The 19,422-nt window shown below is 47.5% G+C and overlaps 1 protein-coding gene across 1 annotated transcript in view; it reads left to right on the plus strand.

Moving 5' to 3' along the window:
- Positions 1-2,968: 2,968 nt before the first annotated feature.
- Positions 2,969-19,422, plus strand: part of ADORA1 (adenosine A1 receptor) — a 35,472-nt gene continuing 19,018 nt past the window's right edge. Inside the window, exons 1-2 of the mRNA XM_060128965.1 lie at positions 2,969-3,142; positions 4,003-4,400. Of these exons, the coding sequence (XP_059984948.1) occupies positions 4,060-4,400 (341 nt within the window). The 5' untranslated portion in view covers positions 2,969-3,142; positions 4,003-4,059. The remainder of the gene's footprint in view (positions 3,143-4,002; positions 4,401-19,422) is intronic.

Here is a 19,422-nt window from a genome sequence, read left to right on the forward strand (position 1 = left end):
CCATACAATATAACCTAAGAAGATTTATTACCCATTTGACAATGCTTCCCATGTAATTAACATACCAAACGAACCTAATTAGTTTAATATCTTTCTTTGGGATGTTTTAGGGCCCCTTAAAGCATCCCAAAGTTAGCTAGAGGTCAAAGAAACTTAATTAGAATTTGATTTGGGAAGTTTGTCAAAAAATAACAAAAAGGTTTTAAAACACTTGGTCAAATAGGATCATAGGTTATTGTGAAATAATACTTATTCACTTAACCAAAGTGACAATAAAAGATTTCAAAGACAAATACAGAACAAATCACTGAAAAGGTAAAGAAGCTTAAAATCTATTATCAAATGTAGATCGACATTTTAAGAAAACTTTGTACTCTTTACAGAGAGAAAAACCAAATTCAAGTTTTGTACCAACTTACTTTTAAAATTTATTTACTCGATTAAAGTTATTCTAAATTTAGCCAATTCTGACCATGCACGAAACTCTTCTCAAGGTTCCTTTCCCACAAACCTTCCATCACTTTCTGTACCCATATTAGTTTTTCCCTTATTTTCCCCATCCAGAAACAACCAGCTCTAGGACAGAATTACTTTTCCCTTAGTGAAATGCAGTTCCATTCCTCATACCTTCCTTTAATGAAAATACACACCCTACTTTCTTGCTACATACTGAAATGTTTCCTTTATTATTTCAAGTAGCTTTAATGACATATTTAAATTAGAATCCTCAACTCTTAAACACCTTAATTTCTAGTGAGAATGAAAAAGTAAGCAATTGGGAACTGTCTTCTACATTAGCATTCTGTAGATTGAAAAACATAAATACCAATAATAACTTCTAAAAACAAATGTGCTTTTTAATAGAAAATGTCTCAGTGTGGCACCAAATACATTTATTAATAATCCTCAATACCTTTAGTTTCTCTGTAAAAGGAAGCCAATGTTCAGTAATTAATGTTTCAGTATCCTATTTTATTTGGGAATGACTTAGCTATTCAATAAACTTCTATCATTTAACTTAACTAAGCACAACTCTAAACTTTTAAGTTACCAAATATCTGGAGAGGTTTTTTTTTTTTGGCGGTACATGGGCATCTCACTGCTGTGGCCTCTCCCGTTGCGCGGAGCACAGGCTCTGGACGCGCAGGCTCAGCGGCCATGGCTCACGGGCCCAGCCGCTCCGCAGCATGTGGGATCTTCCTGGACCAGGGCACGAACCCGCATCCCCTGCATCGGCAGGCGGACTCTCAACCACTGCACCACCAGGGAAGCCCTGGAGAGATTATTTTTAAGTAGACATTCTTAAAATATAATTACTCCTAAAGAGTTCACCCAAAAGCTCTTATCTCACTTACACTTAATTTACTTATAAAAGTACTGATAAAAATTTCATCATACCAAGTTATTTTTCTTGCTGACAAGTTTGCAACGGATGTAATAGATCTTATTTGACTTCTATGAAATCTAGGTATTGATACAATAAAAATATTACACTTAATGTTGATGACTCTAAAGACATATCTATATTAATTAAATCTACAAACTTTAACTTTAATACCAGGTATTATTTTAATACTGAATATTTCCCAGTTCACATGAACACAAAATTCATTCTGGCAAGTTTCCTTTCTGAGAAATTTATATAAGCACTTAATTTACTCTAAGCCAATTAAGTAGAGCTAATACCATCAAAGATAAAGACATATATGCCAACATAGACATATAGACAGATACAACCAGAGATCTCATTTTAACAGTCATGATTCAAGTATTACAATCTAAAACTCATTAGAGTGCCTCGTTCCTGATCTCTGCCCTGAGCTCCTGTGCTGAAGATCAGTGACTGCAGTGGCTAGTGACCTAACCCTTGTACAGGCAGATGACAGTGGCAGTTTTAGTTGGCACCCTCCTCTCAGCAGAACTCCTTTCTTGACATCCTGAAACCCAACAAGAATGCAGTGACCTCAGTGACTGGGGTGTGGCCAGGTGGCATTGGGGTCTCCCAGCCTGACTCTCTTCGCCCTCATAGAGCTCTTTCCCAATATCCATGAACAAGGATTTCTCAAGTCGGGATCTTTGTAAGGCACCGGTCTGAGTGAGCATCTGCCATGGGGTGGTCCTTAGGCAATACCAGTGGCCCACCTAAACTGAAACTGTGGCAGGAGACAGCCAAGAGTGGGATCAGGATGGAGCACAGTGGTGGAGAGCCCTGTGCTGGGAGTCAGGAGCATGGTTTCTTACTCTAGTTCTGTTAGGATTTGCTGTGGGAACTTATGAAATTCCCTTCCATCCCTGGGTCTGCTTTTTCATCAATAACATGTGGATATTGGACTGGATACCTATGGCTTAGGTACTGTGCTATGAAGAGGGAGAAGGAGGAAAGAAAAGGGGCACACGAGGAGGTGACACTGATGTAGATGACCTTGTGAAGCTAGGTAACTTCTCTGAGCCTCAGTGCCCTCTTCTGTAAAAAGGAAATTACTAGATAGAGGAGAAAGGAACATAATTACTCAGGATAGAGCCTGCAAAGCAATGCGTGCTGGACTATGCAGGGGCTGATTTCATGGGAAAGCAGGGTTTCAGGACTGAGGGGTCTGGGAGTGTGCCAGGACTTCCAACTGACTGTTGGGGGAAATGGAGAAGGGGGGCATCCTGGAGTCTTGCAGGTGAGATGCCTTGCTGTGACCGGTGGAGGGATCGCTGACACCCCACTTGTGAGAAGAGAGGGAGAGTGAACACAGGGAGGCTGCTCCGCTGTCCATTCTTGAGACAGGCTTCACACATCAAACCCTACGACAAGCTCACATTTCCCAGCTTTTCTCGCCCAGAATCACTGCCTTTGTTTAGAGGAGGGGATGGGGGAGGAGACAGAGGGCCAGGAGGGAGGGGCCCCGCGGTGCCGCCGCCGCCCCCACCCCCTCCGGTTGTGCGGAGCCCGACTGCCACTCAGCTCTGGCGCCGTGGGCGACGGAGGCGCCGGGTGCCCGAGTGGAGTCCCAGATAGCTGCCATCCCTCTGGACCTGACAGGCTGGCCCTGGATTCTTCAGGCATCCCTGGAGCTGCCCAAGGCGTGGAGCTGGGAGGGCGCTTGGACGGAACCGTTCAGGTGGCTAGGAGCTCTGCCAGCTTTGGTCACCTTGGGTAAGTCTGTACCTCAGTTCGCCTCCGGGTCATCCCCAGTGGGGATGCAGGAAAGGGTTGAAAGAGGCGACTAGAATGCCCCCTTGGGGCAGGGTGTGTGCGAGGGTCCCTGGCAGAGCCAGACCGGGACCGGGGACTGCTAGGAAGCAGGAGCCAGCAGTGCCTCTGGTGGGTGGGCGCAGGGCATGTGTGCACTGCAAGCTGGGGAGAGGGGACCGCGCACCCTGGCTTGTTGCTGGGCTCAGTCCTCCAGACCCACGTCTGCCAGACCAGTCCCAGGTGCGAAATAGGGGCGCTACCTCTTTAAAAGCGTCCGGGCTGAGCCTCTGCCGCACCATGTGATTGCCTGAAAGGCCCGGCTAGGAGCTCTGCGGCGGGAGCCTGGAGGACCGTGAACTGCTACGCGCGGTGCTGAGAGCCCAGCCCTGCCTGGCGCGGCCTCAAGCCCTGAGTGGCACCAGGTGTCCGGAACTTTGGGCACAGCCTCTGGGACTCCCTGGCCACCAGCAGACAGGATGGTGAGCTCCCTGCATCCTGTTCTGTGGGCACGGGTAGGCAGAGCCAGGCACTGGGGACCCCTGTGGGGTGAGTGTGTGCTGGGAACTGCCTCACACCTGATAAAATAGCCGGTGGAGGAGTGAGTGCTGCTCTTTTATGTTGTCGAATGGATCCGCTGGGACTGATAAGGGGAGGGGACAAAGATCCGGCAGAGAAAGGGTTAGGGTACCCCACCAGCTTGGGCAGGCACTAGATGTGCCAAGTGGGGCACATCTCCAAAGGGCAGCTGGACGTCCAGAGCTGCCTGGGTTCCCCTCCCCTTCCCAGGCAGACCTTCCCACCCCAGGCTTCCGTGACCACAGGTGCTTGCCTCCTGCCCCTTGGTGCCTGTCTGCTGATGTGCCCAGCCTGTGCCCACCATGCCGCCCTCCATCTCGGCCTTCCAGGCCGCATATATTGGCATCGAGGTGCTCATCGCCCTGGTCTCCGTGCCTGGGAACGTGCTGGTGATCTGGGCAGTGAAGGTGAACCAGGCACTGCGGGATGCCACCTTCTGCTTCATCGTGTCACTGGCAGTGGCTGATGTGGCAGTGGGCGCTCTGGTCATCCCACTTGCCATCCTCATCAACATTGGGCCACAGACCTACTTCCACACCTGCCTCATGGTCGCCTGCCCTGTCCTCATCCTCACTCAGAGCTCCATCTTGGCCCTGCTGGCAATCGCTGTCGACCGCTACCTCCGTGTCAAGATCCCGCTCAGGTGAGTCCAGAGCAGCTGAGGGTACCTGCTGTGCCCCATGCTGGGTGGCTTGAGGGCCATCTAGAGAGGATAAAAGGTAGAGCATAAGACCCCAAGTAAGCTGGATATTCTCTGGGCCGTTGTGCCCCAGCCCTCACTCTGCCTTCCTCTCCTCTGCCCTGCAGTATCAGGCTGAACTCAAGTTGAAGCAGGAGGGGGCTGGCTGGCTGGAGGAATGTGAACCTGGCAGTGCTCAGGACCCCAGAGCTGAAGCTCTACTGTTCTCCTGACCCGGCCAGGGAACCTGAGGCTGCCTGTTCAGCCTGGCCTGGGGTGGGGCGGGGGCGGGGGGTGCGGGGTAGACAGTGAGCCCTGGTTGGGAATGAGCTGATCTCCACCAGTTCGAGGGAAGTGGAAGGGGCAGAGCAGATTGCTAGGGTGGGCTTAGGGTGGCACACCACGGACAGGAGTGCTGCTTCTCTAACCAGAACTGGGAAAGCTTCCTGAGGATACTCTTTCTTGTTCTGCAGATACGCTTGTGCTAGCCAGCTCCCTGCCCCAGGGCTATCCTGTTGAACCCAGACAGTCTGACTACCTCTGCCCAACTCCCACTTATGGGATCTCTGTTGCAGGCAGGAGGAGGCAGGCTCTTAATGTTCCTGTTGTGTTGCAAAACCATGTTGTCTTTCCGGTCACAGCAGAGGTGCTTATGCTATGTCCAGGCAGCACCAGGGTGGGTGACCTAATAGTGGCAGTCCTGTCATGCAAGTGTCCAGTCCACATTGGGGCTCTTTCCCTGGGCCTGCCAGGCCATAATCTTGTCACCAGGCAGTGCCTGGGCCACCAAGTGCCAGCAAATGCCTGGCCACACTGCCAGTGCTGGCCTCACTGGGACATTCTTATGAGGCGTGCTTGCCCCCTCGTTAAATCCTCTCACCAGCAGATTCCCTTTCTACTACGGAGTTCTAGACGTCTTCAGCACCTGCTGTCCCTGCAGTAGCTTCCATACCTGGGACATGGAGCCTCTGGCCTCACCTGACAACTTGCCCAGGCAGGCCTAGGCACCCATGTTTCTCCTGTTTGCATTACATTTGTACACATTTAAGTTTTCAAAGATTTTATAATGCACCATGGTTTTCCTCTTTTCATCGTGATCCTATAGGGAGATGAAGTAGGAGCTGGTAAAGGGGAAACAGATCCAGAGAACCTCCTGAAGCTGATTGGGAGCAGAGGCTTGATTCCACTACTCCCCTTCCTTCCTGATTCCCCCAGTGTCCCAGCCCCCTGATGGCAGTGTTCCTGCCCTGTTTACCTCCTTCACAACCTCCAAGTTTCCCAGGGAAGGTGAGGTGAAGACTGCTGCTCAGGAGAGAAGGGAAGACAGGGAAGGCAGCCCAGAAACCCTGTAAGCTCAGCCGCTGAGGGGCCTTCATGCTGCCATTAGCCCCAGGTTGTGACTGAGCTATATACCAATGAACCTGATTTCAACCCATTAGCGTGGGCTGGGCCTCTGAGCCTGGTGATTATAACAAAGTGTTGCCACATTAGGAAAGTCATGCAGATACGTGAATATAGGAAGGCTGCTTAAGAAATCTGGTCTACTGAGTGGGTGCCAAGGCAAACCAAAGGCCTAGTCGTGATGTAACAGAGGTCACGGGCCCACAGAATGTGCCCTCCTTGTCCTGTGGGGATGGGGATGGCTGTGCTGGCAGAATTGCAGGCTCATTCTTCCAGAAGACAGCTTCTGTTGCTCCTTGCCCCAGCCTTGAAGAACTGGGGGTCTTTAGGAGCTATCGTTGGAGGGCCAAGGCAGAGGTATGCATAGAGGCTAAGAATGCAGGCCTGGGTTCAAATCCTTGCTGTGAATTCCTAGCTGTATGACCTTGAGAAAGTCACTTATTAACCTCCTTCAATTTTAACTTCCACGTCAATAAAAGGAGACATTAATGATAGTACCTTCTTCCTAGGGTGATTGGGAGAATATAATAAACTCCTACATATAAAGCACGTGGTACTGTATAATGCACCTGGCGGTATATGCAAACCATAAGTGGTACGTTTATTTTGTAGTTTTATTATCATTGTTAACATATGGCTCAAAGTGGGTCTGAATAGGCAAGCCCTGCGCCCTCACCCCCCCACACTGATGCTTTTACATAACAGCACATATGCCCTTATACACATGCACGCACACATGGGCACACAAGACATACCACATTTTCAGGGAGGTGTCAAAGTACTGTTAAGTTATATTTATACATGTTTTTCTCCCTTGCTAGACTGTCATGCCTCAAGTGCAGCGACCTGGACAGTGGCCACATTTTGTTCGTTTGTACAAATTCTCCAGAATGCCTAGCATAGTGTCTGGCGCATAGCAGACACTCAGTAAATGTTGATTGAATTGGATGAGTTTTCAGAGCTCACATGGTTGTGCCTCAGGCAGGCCTTCCAGGGGCCTAACCTCTAACCATCGTGCTGTGGCCTGTATCTTCCCAGCATTCTACCTCAGGGCCCTGACCACAACTGCCCTTATCAGCTCAGGTGGCTCCTTCAGAGCCACACTCCAGTAGTGCCTGAGAGATGGATGTCTTTCTCCTGAGTTAGAGAAAGGCTGCTGGGCCTAGCTTCCAAAGCTGGGATCCTGGAGGCTGGGCTGAGGTGATGGGTCACTCCAGGTGCCCCCGCAGGAGGAACAGCATGTGCTGCTGCCCTCTGGGCAGCTGGAGTCAGCAGGCTGCTGGGTCTGGGAGAACACCTTTCTGCTGGAGGTCCCCAGGTGCCTGGCTCCATGCCCTGACAAGCCAGTCAGAGGTAGATGTGGCCTGGGAACCAGGGAGCAATACTGCTCAAGCATTGGTGAGGCATGTATGAGGCATTCAGTGACAGGAGTCAGCTGGGCCCCTCACCAAGCAAGGCATGATTTGGTCAGTCAACCACAAATTTTATTTCCTTCCACTTGGCAGAAAGCCAAGAGGAAAAAAGGTTCACTTGGTATAGTGTGATCCAGTTACAAAAAAAATAGCTTAAATTGTTGACGCATCAATAACCTGTGGTTATTTACATGTATTTTACAGGTTATTTGCCTGCCACCTCCACATGCTTGGTAATGGATACCCCATTCCCCTCAGCTCCTACTTCTAGGGAATCCCTGGGTTTTCTTGGGGGCACTCTGTGCCAACTTGATACCTACTCCAGGGGGCTTGTTATGGGGAGGAGTGCCACTCCCTGACCACCACAGCCCTCTCTGTGGGAAGGAGACCTGAGCAAGGTCTGTCTGTGACCAGATGGGTTGGTGTGGGGTGAAGGGGTGATGGGTATTTGGGAGTCAGAAATACCTGAGTTTGAACCTTGCTGTTACAAACTAGCTGTGCAACCTTCTTGGTTAGGTTATTCAATCCCTGAGCCTCCTCTTTGCCACCACACCCCCTGCCACCGTCTGTTAAATGAAGGGAATGGATTCTGGATTCGAGGTCTCTGAGGTTCCTTTCAGTTCTAACTTTCTATAGTTCTTCCTGACCATGACTCCTGCCAATACTGTGTTGAAATCCTAGGAAGATTGTGTTGTGTTTTTTAGCTCCTAGTGCTTATGAGCTAGGCACAGTGCTATATTTTTTTTTTTTTTTTTCTTGCGGTACACGGGCCTCTCACTGCTGTGGCCTCTCCTGTTGCGGAGCACAGGCTCCGGACGCGCAGGCTCAGCGGCCATGGCTCACGGGCCCAGCCGCTCCGCGGCATGTGGGATCCTCCCGGATCGGGGCACGAATCCATGTCCCCTGCATTGGCAGGTGGACTCTCAACCACTGCGCCACCAGGGAAGCCCACAGTGCTATATTTTTATAGTTTTATCTCATATAATGCTCATAGTTTCTTGCTGGTAAAGGTTATTGTTATCCCCATTCTAGACACGTCTATAGATACACTGAGGTCTAAAGCTCAGGAAGGTTCAGTAATTTTCCCAAACATCTTATCAGGAGCCAAGACAGGATTTGAATCCAAGTCTGTCTACCAGAGATGCCTTTAACCGGTGAGCCCATATGTGTTTTGAATCAGCCTCGAGAAGCTATAGGATTTATGGAGCAGTTTCCTCACGGCTGTCAGCGGGGGTGATTTTTCCCCTCTGATTTTTGCCATGGCCTCTGCACTCTGCTCCAGCCCATGCTTGGTGCCTCTCCCTCCCTCCTCACCTTCACTCCAGTGGGCAGTTGAGCCCCTGGCAGCCCTGCCTCTGTCCACAGCTGGAGGCCTTCCCAACTGGGCTGCTGACCAGGGAAGTACAGCAGAGTGTGGGGGAGGCCAGACTGCTGGACCAGAGCTCTGGGAAAGAGATCTGGTAGATTAACATATGTTTGCTTTTAGGCATCAGTTTAGCCCTCTCCCCCGACCCCCCAGCTAGCCTGGGCTTTTCTGGACAACTAAAGTGCCTCCTGTGCTTGCACCGCAGCAGGTGACCATCTGTGGTCTCAGGGTCCCAGAACAGTTGCTCTCTGGTGGTACCACCTGCTTTCAGCAGAGGTAGGCCATCTCTAGCTCCTGTACGGATGGATTAGTCATTGGCCTAGAGTGGCTGAGATAGAAGAGGAGTGATAGCAAGCCCTGATGCCCAACTCCCTCACATTTGGACAAGAGGAAACAGAGGCCTAGAGTTCCAGCATGTTCAAGGTCACTCAGCCACAGGCTCTTTTCTCCTAATTCTGACTCTGGCTCCCCAGCCTTTGATGTAAAGGCTTACCTGCAAGGAACAGAACAGAGAAATTTCAGCCTCCACAGGTTAAGTCAGCAAATTAGTGGTGGGCTTAGTGGGGGAAAGTGATGGAAGGATGTCAACTTTGTGATTAAAAAGGTAACTTCTTTGTTTGAACTAGGGATAGCCTTCAGGTGGATTATGCTAAAGAGTGCTCTGGGCAATCCAGATTAGTATCGGTGGTGAAAGCTTCTCCCAGCTGACATTGGAATGAGTCCTTTAGGAGTGCTGCTTGGAAGCAAGGGAATGGCCAGGATACTTTCTGAAGAACCCCTCTACCCAGAGGTCATGGGGCAGAGCCTTGGAGGCTGTGTTGTGTTTGATATTTATTTCCAAGCATAAAATCAATCCATGTTTATTGTTAAAAATTTGAGAAATATAGAAAAGAATAAAGATGACAAAATAACCAGTAATTCTGCCACCTGCAGATCACTACTGTTAAATTTCTGGTGTTCCAGAAAGTTTTCCAACATATATAGATGATAGATGATAGATAGATAGATAGATAGACAGATAGATAGATGTTAGATAATTATTTTTGCATAGTTGGGTGCATCTATGGTTTTTATATCCTATTTTATACACTTAATGTTACATTATAAGCATTTCCCCCATGTCAATAAAGAATATTTTGTAAGGATTTTTATAATGGTATAATATTGGATTGTCTTTTTATTCATCTTTTAGGTCTTAGCTAAAACAGCCCCTTCTTAGGGAGGCCTTCTCTGACCCCCTCCCCCGCTAGACCAGTTTCATTTCCTCTGTTAGTTACTCCAGGTGGATCTATTTTTCCTTCCCCATCTCTCCTGGCCCAGGTAGTTTTTCTGGGCTTGGTAAGCACCAAAAGGGCCAGGACCACATCTGCTCACATACCTGTGTAACCCCCATGCCTGGCACAGAGTAGTTTTTTTGAATAAATGATTATCATATTTTATATGACTTTTATATTTTGTATGACTCATTTTTATAATTTTGACTAGATTGTTACTGATTTTTAATTTTTACAAATAACACTACAGTGATACCCACAATTCACATTGTTTGTAGGATCAGAGCCAAGCCTAGAACTTTGGGTTTTGCCTCCTAGTAGATAGCACAGCTTCTGTCTGTAAGGATTTTCTTATAAGGTTAAATATTTCCCAACTCCCTTTCCTCCAACTCTCCCTGCTCCTCCTGCCCAGTTTCACCAAAATTGCAAAACCCCAGAGGTGCACCTGGCATTTCTCTGCCCATTTGCCCTTCTGGGCTAGGTAGGGCAGGACTGTCTGGGCCCCAAGTCTAGTCCATATTACCTAGTCTCTATTCCTCTTAGGCCTGGGCATCCTGTTTCTTTGTGTCTTAGTGAGGAGAGCAGTCCCTAGAGTAGAGGGCTTGGAGTATGGTACTTTCTGGTTGGCCTTATTTGGCAGGATGGTCACAGAACAGAGAGGAAGGAGGATACCTGGCTCTTTGAGCTGCATGAATCACCCCTTCAGCCTCAACCTCCTTCTTAACTCAAGCCCCAAGGAGGCTACCAGCTGCCCAGGCTACCTATAGATTGATTTTGCCTGTTCTTGAACTTTTATAAAGGTAATTGAGTAGTATATACTCTTTTCTGTCTGGCTTCTGAAACTTAAAATTATGTCTGAGATTCATCCATACTATTGAGCAAAATAGTAGGTTTTGCTTGTTTTTTTTGTTTGTTTGTTTTGTTTTTTCTCATTGCTGTTAGAATTCCGTTGAATGAATGTGTCACGATTTTTAAATTCTGGATGTATTTGGAAGAAAAAAAATTTTTCTTATGGATTGGATATGGGGTGTGAGAGAAAGAAGAGTCAAGTATGACCAAACTTTTAGTTCTAAGCAACTGGAAATATAGAGTGTGCATCATCTGAGGTGGGAAAGGCTGCAGGTGATACAAGTTTTGGGAGCAATAAAAGGAGTTCAGATTTAGACACGTTGAGTTTTGTGTATCTATTAAATGCCTCGGTGGAATGTTGAGCAGGCAGTTGGATGGATATACAAGGATGGAGTTCAGGAGGAAGGTCTGGGCTGGGGATGTAAATGTGACAGCCATTGGCATGTAGATGGTGTTTAAATACGTGAGGCTGGATGAGATCCCCAGGAGAGAAAGTAGAAATAAAGAAGAGGATGAAGATGATATGATACTATACATAGAAAATCCTGAAGACACCACCAGAAAACTACTAGAGCTCATCAATGAATTTGGTTAAGTTACAAGATACAAAAGTAATATACAGAAATCTGTTGCATTTCTATACACTAACAGTGAAGTATCAGAAAGAGAAATTAAGGAAACAATCCCATTTACCATCGCATCCAAAAGAATACAATACCTGGGGATAAACCTACCTAAAAGGCAAAAGATCTGTACTCTGAAAACTGTAAGACACTGATGAAAGAAATTGAAGATGACATACGCAGATGGAAGGATATACCATGTTCTTGGATTGGAAGAATCAATATTGTTTAAATGACCATACTACCCAAGGCAATCTGCAGATTCAGTGCAATCCCTGTCAAAATAATGATGGCACTTTTCACAGAACTAGGTCAAATAATTTTTTTTTTTTTTTTTTGCGGTACGCGGGCCGCTCACTGTTGTGGCCTCTCCCATTGTGGAGCCAGGCTCTGGACACGCAGACTTAGTGGCCATGGCTCATGGGCCCAGCCGCTCCACAGCATGTGGGATCTTCCCGGACCGGGGCACGAACCCGTGTTCCCTGCATCGGCAGGTGGACTCTCAACCACTGTGCCACCAGGAAGCCCCCAAATAATTTTAAAATTTGTATGGAAACACAAAAGACCCAGAATAGCCAAAACAATCTTGAGAAAGAAGAACAGAGCTGGAGGAATCACACTCCTTGACTTCAGTCTGTACTACAAAGCTACAGTAATCAAAAGAGTATGGTACTGGCACAAAAACAGTCACATAGATCAATGGAACAGGATAGAGAGCCCAGAAATAAACCCATGCACTTATGGTCAATTAATCTATGACAAAGTAGGCAAGAATATACAATGGAGAAAAGACAGTCTCTTCAATAAGTGGTGCTGGGAAAACTGGACAGCTACACGTAAAAGAATGAAATTACAACATTCTCTAACACCATATACAAAAATAAAGTCAAAATGGATTAAAAATGTAAATGTAAGACCGGATATTATAAAACTCCTAGAAGAAAAACATAGGCAGAACACTCTTTGACATAAATTGCAGCAATACTTTTTTGGATCCATCTCCTAGAGTAATGGAAATGAAAACAAAAATAAACCAGTGGGACCTAATTAAACTTAAAATCTTTTGCATAGCAAAGGAAACCATCAACAAAACAAAAAGACAACCTACTGAATGGAAGAAAATATTTGCAAATGATATGACCAATAAGAGATTAAGAGTCAACGTATGTAAACAGCTCACACAAGTCAACATAAAAAAAAAAAACCCTGATTGGAAAGTGGGCAGAATAACTGAATAGACATTTTTCCAAAGAGGAAATGCAGATGGCCAAAAGACACATAAAAAGATAATCATCAGGGAAATACAAATCAAAACCACAATGAGATATCAACTCACCCTGTCAGAATGGCTGTCAACAGAAAGAACACACATAACAAATGTTAGAAAGGATGTGAAGAAAAGGGAACCCTCCTACACTGTTGGTGGGAAGGTAAATTGATGTAGCCACCGTGGAAAACAGTGTGGAGGTTTCTCAAAAAACTAAAAATAGAACTACCATATGATCCTGCAATTCCACTGTTGAGTATATATCTGAAGAAAATGAACACACTAATTCGAAAAGATACATGCGCCCCAATGTTCATAGCAGCATTATTTACAATTGCCAAGATATGGAAACAACCTAAGTGTCCATCAACAGATGAATGAATAAAGAAGATGTGGTATATATATACAATGGAATACTACTCAGCCATAAAAAAAACCAAAATTTTGCCATTTGCAGCAACATAGATGGATTTGGAGGGCGTTATGCTGAGTGAAATAAGTCAGAGAAATACAAATACCGTATGATATCACTTATATGTAGAATCTAAAAAACACAACAAACTAGTGAATGTAACAAAAAAGAAGCAGACTCACAGATATAGAGAACAAACCAGTGGTTACCAGTGCGGTGGGTGGGAGGGGTGGGGGCAATATAGGAGTGGGGGAGTGGGTGTAACATAGGCTTAAAGGTGTATTGTACAACATGGGGAATATAGCCAATATTTTGTAATAACTGTAAATGGAAAGTAACCTTTCAAAATTTTATAAAATTTTTTTTAAAAGTTTAAGAAAGCAGAGGAGAGGACCAAGGACTGAGCATTGAGAGTTTGGGGAGATGATGAAGCACCAGCAAAAGGGACTTAAGGAGAGCTACAGATATAGGAAGAAACCCAGAGCCCCAGGTGTGGTGTCCTAGAAGCCAAGTAGAGAGTATATGAAGGAGGAGCAAGAGATTGGCTGTCAAGGGCTGCCAATGGGTCAAGTGAGATGAGGACTGAGAATTACCATTGGATTTAGCAAGAGCAATGTTAATAGTGGTAGGAGCAGAAAGTCTAGTTGGAGAGGGCTCAGGAGAGAAGAGGAATGGAATTGAAAACAGCTGGCGTAGATTACTTTTTTGAGGTATTTTGTTGCAGAGCGTAAAGGCATGGGGCAAGAGCTGTCAGGAGAGGTGGAAATAAGGCATTTTGCTTTGTTGTTTGCGAAGAAGGGACATTAGTATGTCTGTATACTGACTAAGACCATCTAGTAGAGAGTGCAAAACTAATGATAGGGCAAAGGATAGAATTTCTGGATTGATGTCCTTGTTTAGGCAAGCAGGGCTGGGACTTAGGGCAAACACAGAGGGATTGGCTTTAGAGGAGCCTGGAGATCATCCAAGAGGCAGAAAGGCAGGGTATGTGGGTGCTGGTAGGTGACGTTCTCTTCGGAGTGTTTCGGTTTTCTTAGTGAAGTGGGAAGCGAGGTCATCAGCTGAGAGGGAGGAGGTGATGGAGAGAGTAGCAAGTGTGAAATAATTCTTTGGGAAGTAGGAGAAAGGCTAGACTCAGAAAGTCTAGTATAGTTGGAGGCAGCATTAAGGGCCCACCTGAAGTTCATGGTGATAAATTTGAGTGTTCAGATGCACAGGCCCAGGCATGGAGGAGGCAGCAAGTTCACTCCTTCACTAATTCAGAAGCACCAGACTCCATGCCAGACATTAGGTATCTTATCATGGCCAAGAAGTCGATCCTGGTCCCTGCCCTCATGAAATTTAGAGACTAGCTGGGAGAGAGCCAAGACACCGATCAACAAGGAGGTAGCTACAATTACAACTTGAGAAGTATTTGAGGAAGGAAGCCATCCTGGAATTGACTGTGCCTGGCCCTTGTTGGCTTCTCTAAACCCTGTGTCAGTCCAGCCCTCACAGGGCTCAAGGACTAAGGTAGGGCCTTATAGGCCATGTGGTTCATGGTCAAGAGTTTGGATAGGATTCTAGGTACACATTGAAGCCTTTGAGTGCTTTAAGCAGGGAATGACATTATCCAGATTACATTTTTAAAATGTCAAGTCCTTAACCAAATATTAGCAAATCAAATCCAGTGACACATAAAAAGGATAATATATCACAACCAAATAGGTTTTATTCCATGTTAGAGTTAGAACCAACTGGTGATGGACTGGATGTACAGAATGGGAGAAGGATCAAGTATGACTCCCCAGGATTAAGGCTGACGCCACAGGGTGGATGGGGTGCCAATTCTGGAGATAGGGAAGGGTGGGGAAGGGAGGGATGGGGAGAAGATTCAGATCCTAGTAGGTACTCAAGTGGTAGTGATATAATGGCAGGTCCACTAGTGGTCTCTCTTGCTCGTTCCCCAGCTTCTGTCCCTTCATGTGGTCCAACAGATGGGCCCCCTTTTGCCTCATGCAGCACCAAAGAAGGAGTCCTTCAAATATCCAGCAAGTTTCCTGGGTGCCTCTAGCTGCCCCATCTACTGTTCCCACCTCACTTCTCAGCAGGCTTTTGGCTTTCTTAGGCTGAAACCACAGCAATAAGGACATGTGGCTTTGGGCTCCCTAAAGCTTCCAGAAGGAGACAGCAGAGTTGGGGGTTCGTCCTTCTTGCCAGGCTTTATTCAGAATGAGACACAGTAGCTTCTGTGATAGCTAAGGCCCCCCAATTCTCTACCCATCCTCAGTCAGGTGGTCACTCTCCCTGGATGCTCTGTGCCTCCACAGCCTCATTTCCCACCCTCATCGCTGGAACCCACTAGTGGCCTGGCACTGGGGATTGTGTTAATCCCCTGCACCGTGGTCGCTGCTCCCCAGTTTCTCAGCAGGGTCCTCTCACAGCTGCTATATTGGGCACTGGGTGGCCCAGTTTCAGCTAATGCAGCAGAGAAGATGGTCAGTCAATAAGCAGGCAGTTATCAAGTATCGGCTCCAGCCTAGCCCTGATGGGCAAAGCAGGAGGGCTGGGGGAGCCCCAAGGCTAGCATAGGGCACACGGGGACAGGGCCTCTGTCGCTCTGGACGGCTTGGTGGAGCACTGTCAGCTCTTCTGTGCAGAAACTATCTTTTGCCTTGTGTAGCAGAGAAAGCTTTGCAGTGCAGTTGGTGAGGTTGGTGCAGAACCTGAGGGCCAGACCTTGCAGCTCTCACCATGCAGCCTGCTCTCAGAGTCCACAGGCTTCCAATTCTCTGCTTCCCACCCCTGGGAGAGCAGGGGCCGAGACTACAGCAGAGCAAGAGCTACTTCTTAGCCCTTTTTTCTAGCCCAGTGGAACCAAGAGCTCTGCTGCACACCCACCCAGCTAGAATGCAGTGTCCCAGGCAGTGATTCTCTTGGGGGCACCAGAGGGAAAGGTCTGTTGAAAAAAAGCCCCTCTACCCCAGATTTTTTGTTTCATTTTTTTATTGAAGTATAATTGACTTACAATATTTCAGTTGTACAACATAGTGATTTCATATTTTTATACATTACAAAATAATCACCAGGATAAGTCTAGTTATTGTCTGTCACCATACAAAGTTATTACACTATTATTGACTATATTTCCTATGCTGTATATTACATTCCCATGACTTATTTTACCCCAGATATTTTTAACGATCACCTTTTCAGAGACACATCTCTCTCCCCCTGCTTTATGGAGGTACGCGAGTCGAACGAAGGGTTAAGAGCGGTCTCCCCAGACAGAAAGTTCAGGTACTTGGAACTGTGTCATCTTGGAGTAGTTACCTAACCTTTCTGAGCCTCCATTTCCTCTTCTGCAAAACAGGCTTCTTAATACTTCCTCTAAAGGTTGTAATGAGGCTTAGGGATGAGATACATTAAGAGCCTGGTGCATAGTAGGCACTCAGTAAATGGGGACTGTTACTATCGTCAAATAATCCAAACTTGGTTCTCACATACCACTTGCTGTGTGGCCACTGTAGTTCCACTGGGACAAGTCCTCATCGAGATGAGTTGCTACTCTGTGAGAGCAGGGTGTGGTTCTCTCCATCTGCCTCGCTCATTGTATTTCAGTACCTAACAACACATGCCTGGCTGGCACTCAATAGGTGGCTGAATCAGTGTCTGTGGGGGGAAGGAAGCCTTAGTGGGGCAGACTGAGTAGCCAGGTAGAGAAGAAGTTAGTTGGTTATTTTACATTCACCCACAGAGGGCAAACGCAGGTACTGGAGAGTGAAGGGTTATTTCATTAAAACGTCCCCAGGAGATGAGAGGAGTAAAGGGTCTCGCTCAAGCTTACCTGGCAAGTTAGGGGGGAGTATTCTGGCCTCCTGACCCCCAGCTCAGCTCCTGTTGGTCCCCGTGCTCCTGTTTCTATGAGGAAAGGGTGTGAATAGTCCCTCCTGAGCTCTGCTTGTCTTCCCAAGGCCTTGTCCAGCCCTTCCTGGACGGCTGGCCTCTGAGGGAGCCGAAGCAAGGGCTCCGCTGGGGGCTGGCAGCTCCGTAAATCCTCTCTGGGGAGGAAGACATTCAGTGTGTTTGGGGACTTGCTGTGCTCAGCAGACACACCTGCCATGGTGGCCCATCCTCTGCAGAGTAAATACAACACCCCCTACCCCACATTATGGGCTCCTGGGGCTGCCATTCTCAGATGGCCCAGCAAGGGCTGGGGAGAGACGCAGAAACCACTCAGCAGCTCTGTCAGGCTCAGGGGCTGACAGTCTGGGAGCAGCCAGCAAGCCAGAGAGGGGTGTGAAGGCATGACACCTTCCCTCTGCCGTCATCACCTGTAATCATGACAGGAGGCCACGGTGGCTTCAGGCTCTTAGTGGGGTGTGTGTGTGTGTGTGTGTGTGTGTGTGTGTGTGTGTGTGTGTGTGTGTAGGGAGCTATAGCTTTTTTTAAAGGTCAAAAAATTATATCCTGGGTTTTCAGACCTTTCATTCAATTCTGCTTGCTCACCCCTGCCCCCGCCCATCCCAGTCCCCCATTCAAGGCCTTGTTGGGAAGAGTCCCAACAAGGCTAATCTCTTTCCTGTTTGTGCCCCACCCCATCCTCATGCCCTACCCCCACCATTAATCTTCCTTGACGTAGGAACACAGTTTATATGTTCAAGTGAAGAAATGTTTTCTGACAACACAAGTCCTGCCCTCAATGGCACAGACTCACAGTCTCTTGGGCAAGACTGACAATTTACCAGCTGCCACGCAGCAGGAGGCCTGAGCAAGGCTGGCGCACACACAAGTACACAGGGCCAAGGTTACTCCCCCAGCCTAGGATGCTCAACCCCACCCCACCTTTTACCTGTGCTCAAAACTCACCTTCCCTGCCTCCTAGCCAGTTATATCTTAACCTGTCCAGGCCTTGGAGTTGAGGAGAAAGATGAAAGAAGGATGTTTAATATCTAAGACCATGTCTAAAACACACACACACACACACACACACACACACACACACACACACCCCCCTCAGAAATCTGTTCCCTTTTCTTTCCTAATTCCTACTCATTCGTTAATAGTCAACTCAGATGACACCTCCTCCCAGAAACCTTCCTTGTTTTGGTGTGTTTACAGCTCCCCATGCTCCCCTGTAACACAGCCCTTGTCAGATTGCACCGAGGTAACCTCCTTCACTGGCCTGTGAGCAACTTGAGGGTGGGGTCCAAGCCTATTCAACTCTCCTTCACAGTGTCCAGCATGGTTTCTGCCCATTTTTGGTATCTAATGCCTGACCAGTAAGTGAATGGTAATAGTAGCAAGTGACTCTCGAACACCTAACGTTTGCTAGGCCTTTGCGAAATACTTTATGTGGATTCTCTTATTTAAATCCTTGCACAATTTTATGAAGAGGCACTAATAGTGTTTTCTAATAGTAATAATATATTCCTATTTTCCACATTTTCTGAGGAAGCTGAGGCTCAGAGAGGTTAAACAACTTATTATTAGTCACACAACATCTAAGTGTAACTGGAATTGTTGAATGAACAATTGAATGGATGAATGAAAAGACCTGCATTTGAGCCTTGACTCCAACCTTACTGCTGGGTGATTTTGGGTAAATCACTTACTTCTTTGGGTCTCAGTTTCCACACCTATAGAATGGGCACAATTCCTTATCCCTACTGCAGAGAGTTGTCTATAAAGGAGTGCTCTCAGAAAAGGAAAATGGCTACATTGTTCAGGGATGAGTTGGTTCTGGGTGTGTGTGTGGAGGCTCCCAAACCCCCACCCCAAGCTGTCCTCTGGCCTGCAGAGTACCGCCCAAGAGCTGGCCTGACTGCCTGGCACTGAGGTGGCAGAAGGAGCTAATGTTGGCTGCCGGGCTATGGGTACATGAGTGGAGCAGAGACCCAAGAGACAGACACAACTGTCACCGGGAAGTAAGAAGGATCAGGAAGTGGGTGCTGCCGCACGCCTGGCAGAGGGGCTGAGTTTGTCTTTGGAGCTGACGTTTAAAGAGAAAACCTCTTCCCTCTTCCCCCTCGGGTGTCGTGCCACACTGTCTACCACCTGCTCGAGCTGTAGACAGCTCTCCTGGCTGCTGGGAGACGGTGCTGCATCTCCAGCACTCAGTGGAGTGGAGGCCCCACACCAACAGCTCCCTGACCACACGAGGTGGGTGGGCGCCTTGGGCCTGGTGGGGAGGGAACTCACAGTGACTGGATGTGTGGGCTACTGCTGGGCTTTAACTCCTCCATGACGGGCAGCTCCAGGGCCTCAAGGGGTCTGCACAGGAGCGGTTGTCACCTCCCACCGCTGAAGTCCACGCAGGCAAGGAGGGGCCATTCTCTAGGCCGCAGTCTTCCTGTCAGAACATGGCCTGAGTCTGAGCTCGGTCTACTGTCAAGGGTTAAAG

The sequence above is a fragment of the Lagenorhynchus albirostris genome, chromosome 2, assembly GCF_949774975.1.
Source record: "Lagenorhynchus albirostris chromosome 2, mLagAlb1.1, whole genome shotgun sequence".
Taxonomy (NCBI): Eukaryota; Metazoa; Chordata; class Mammalia; order Artiodactyla; family Delphinidae; genus Lagenorhynchus; species Lagenorhynchus albirostris.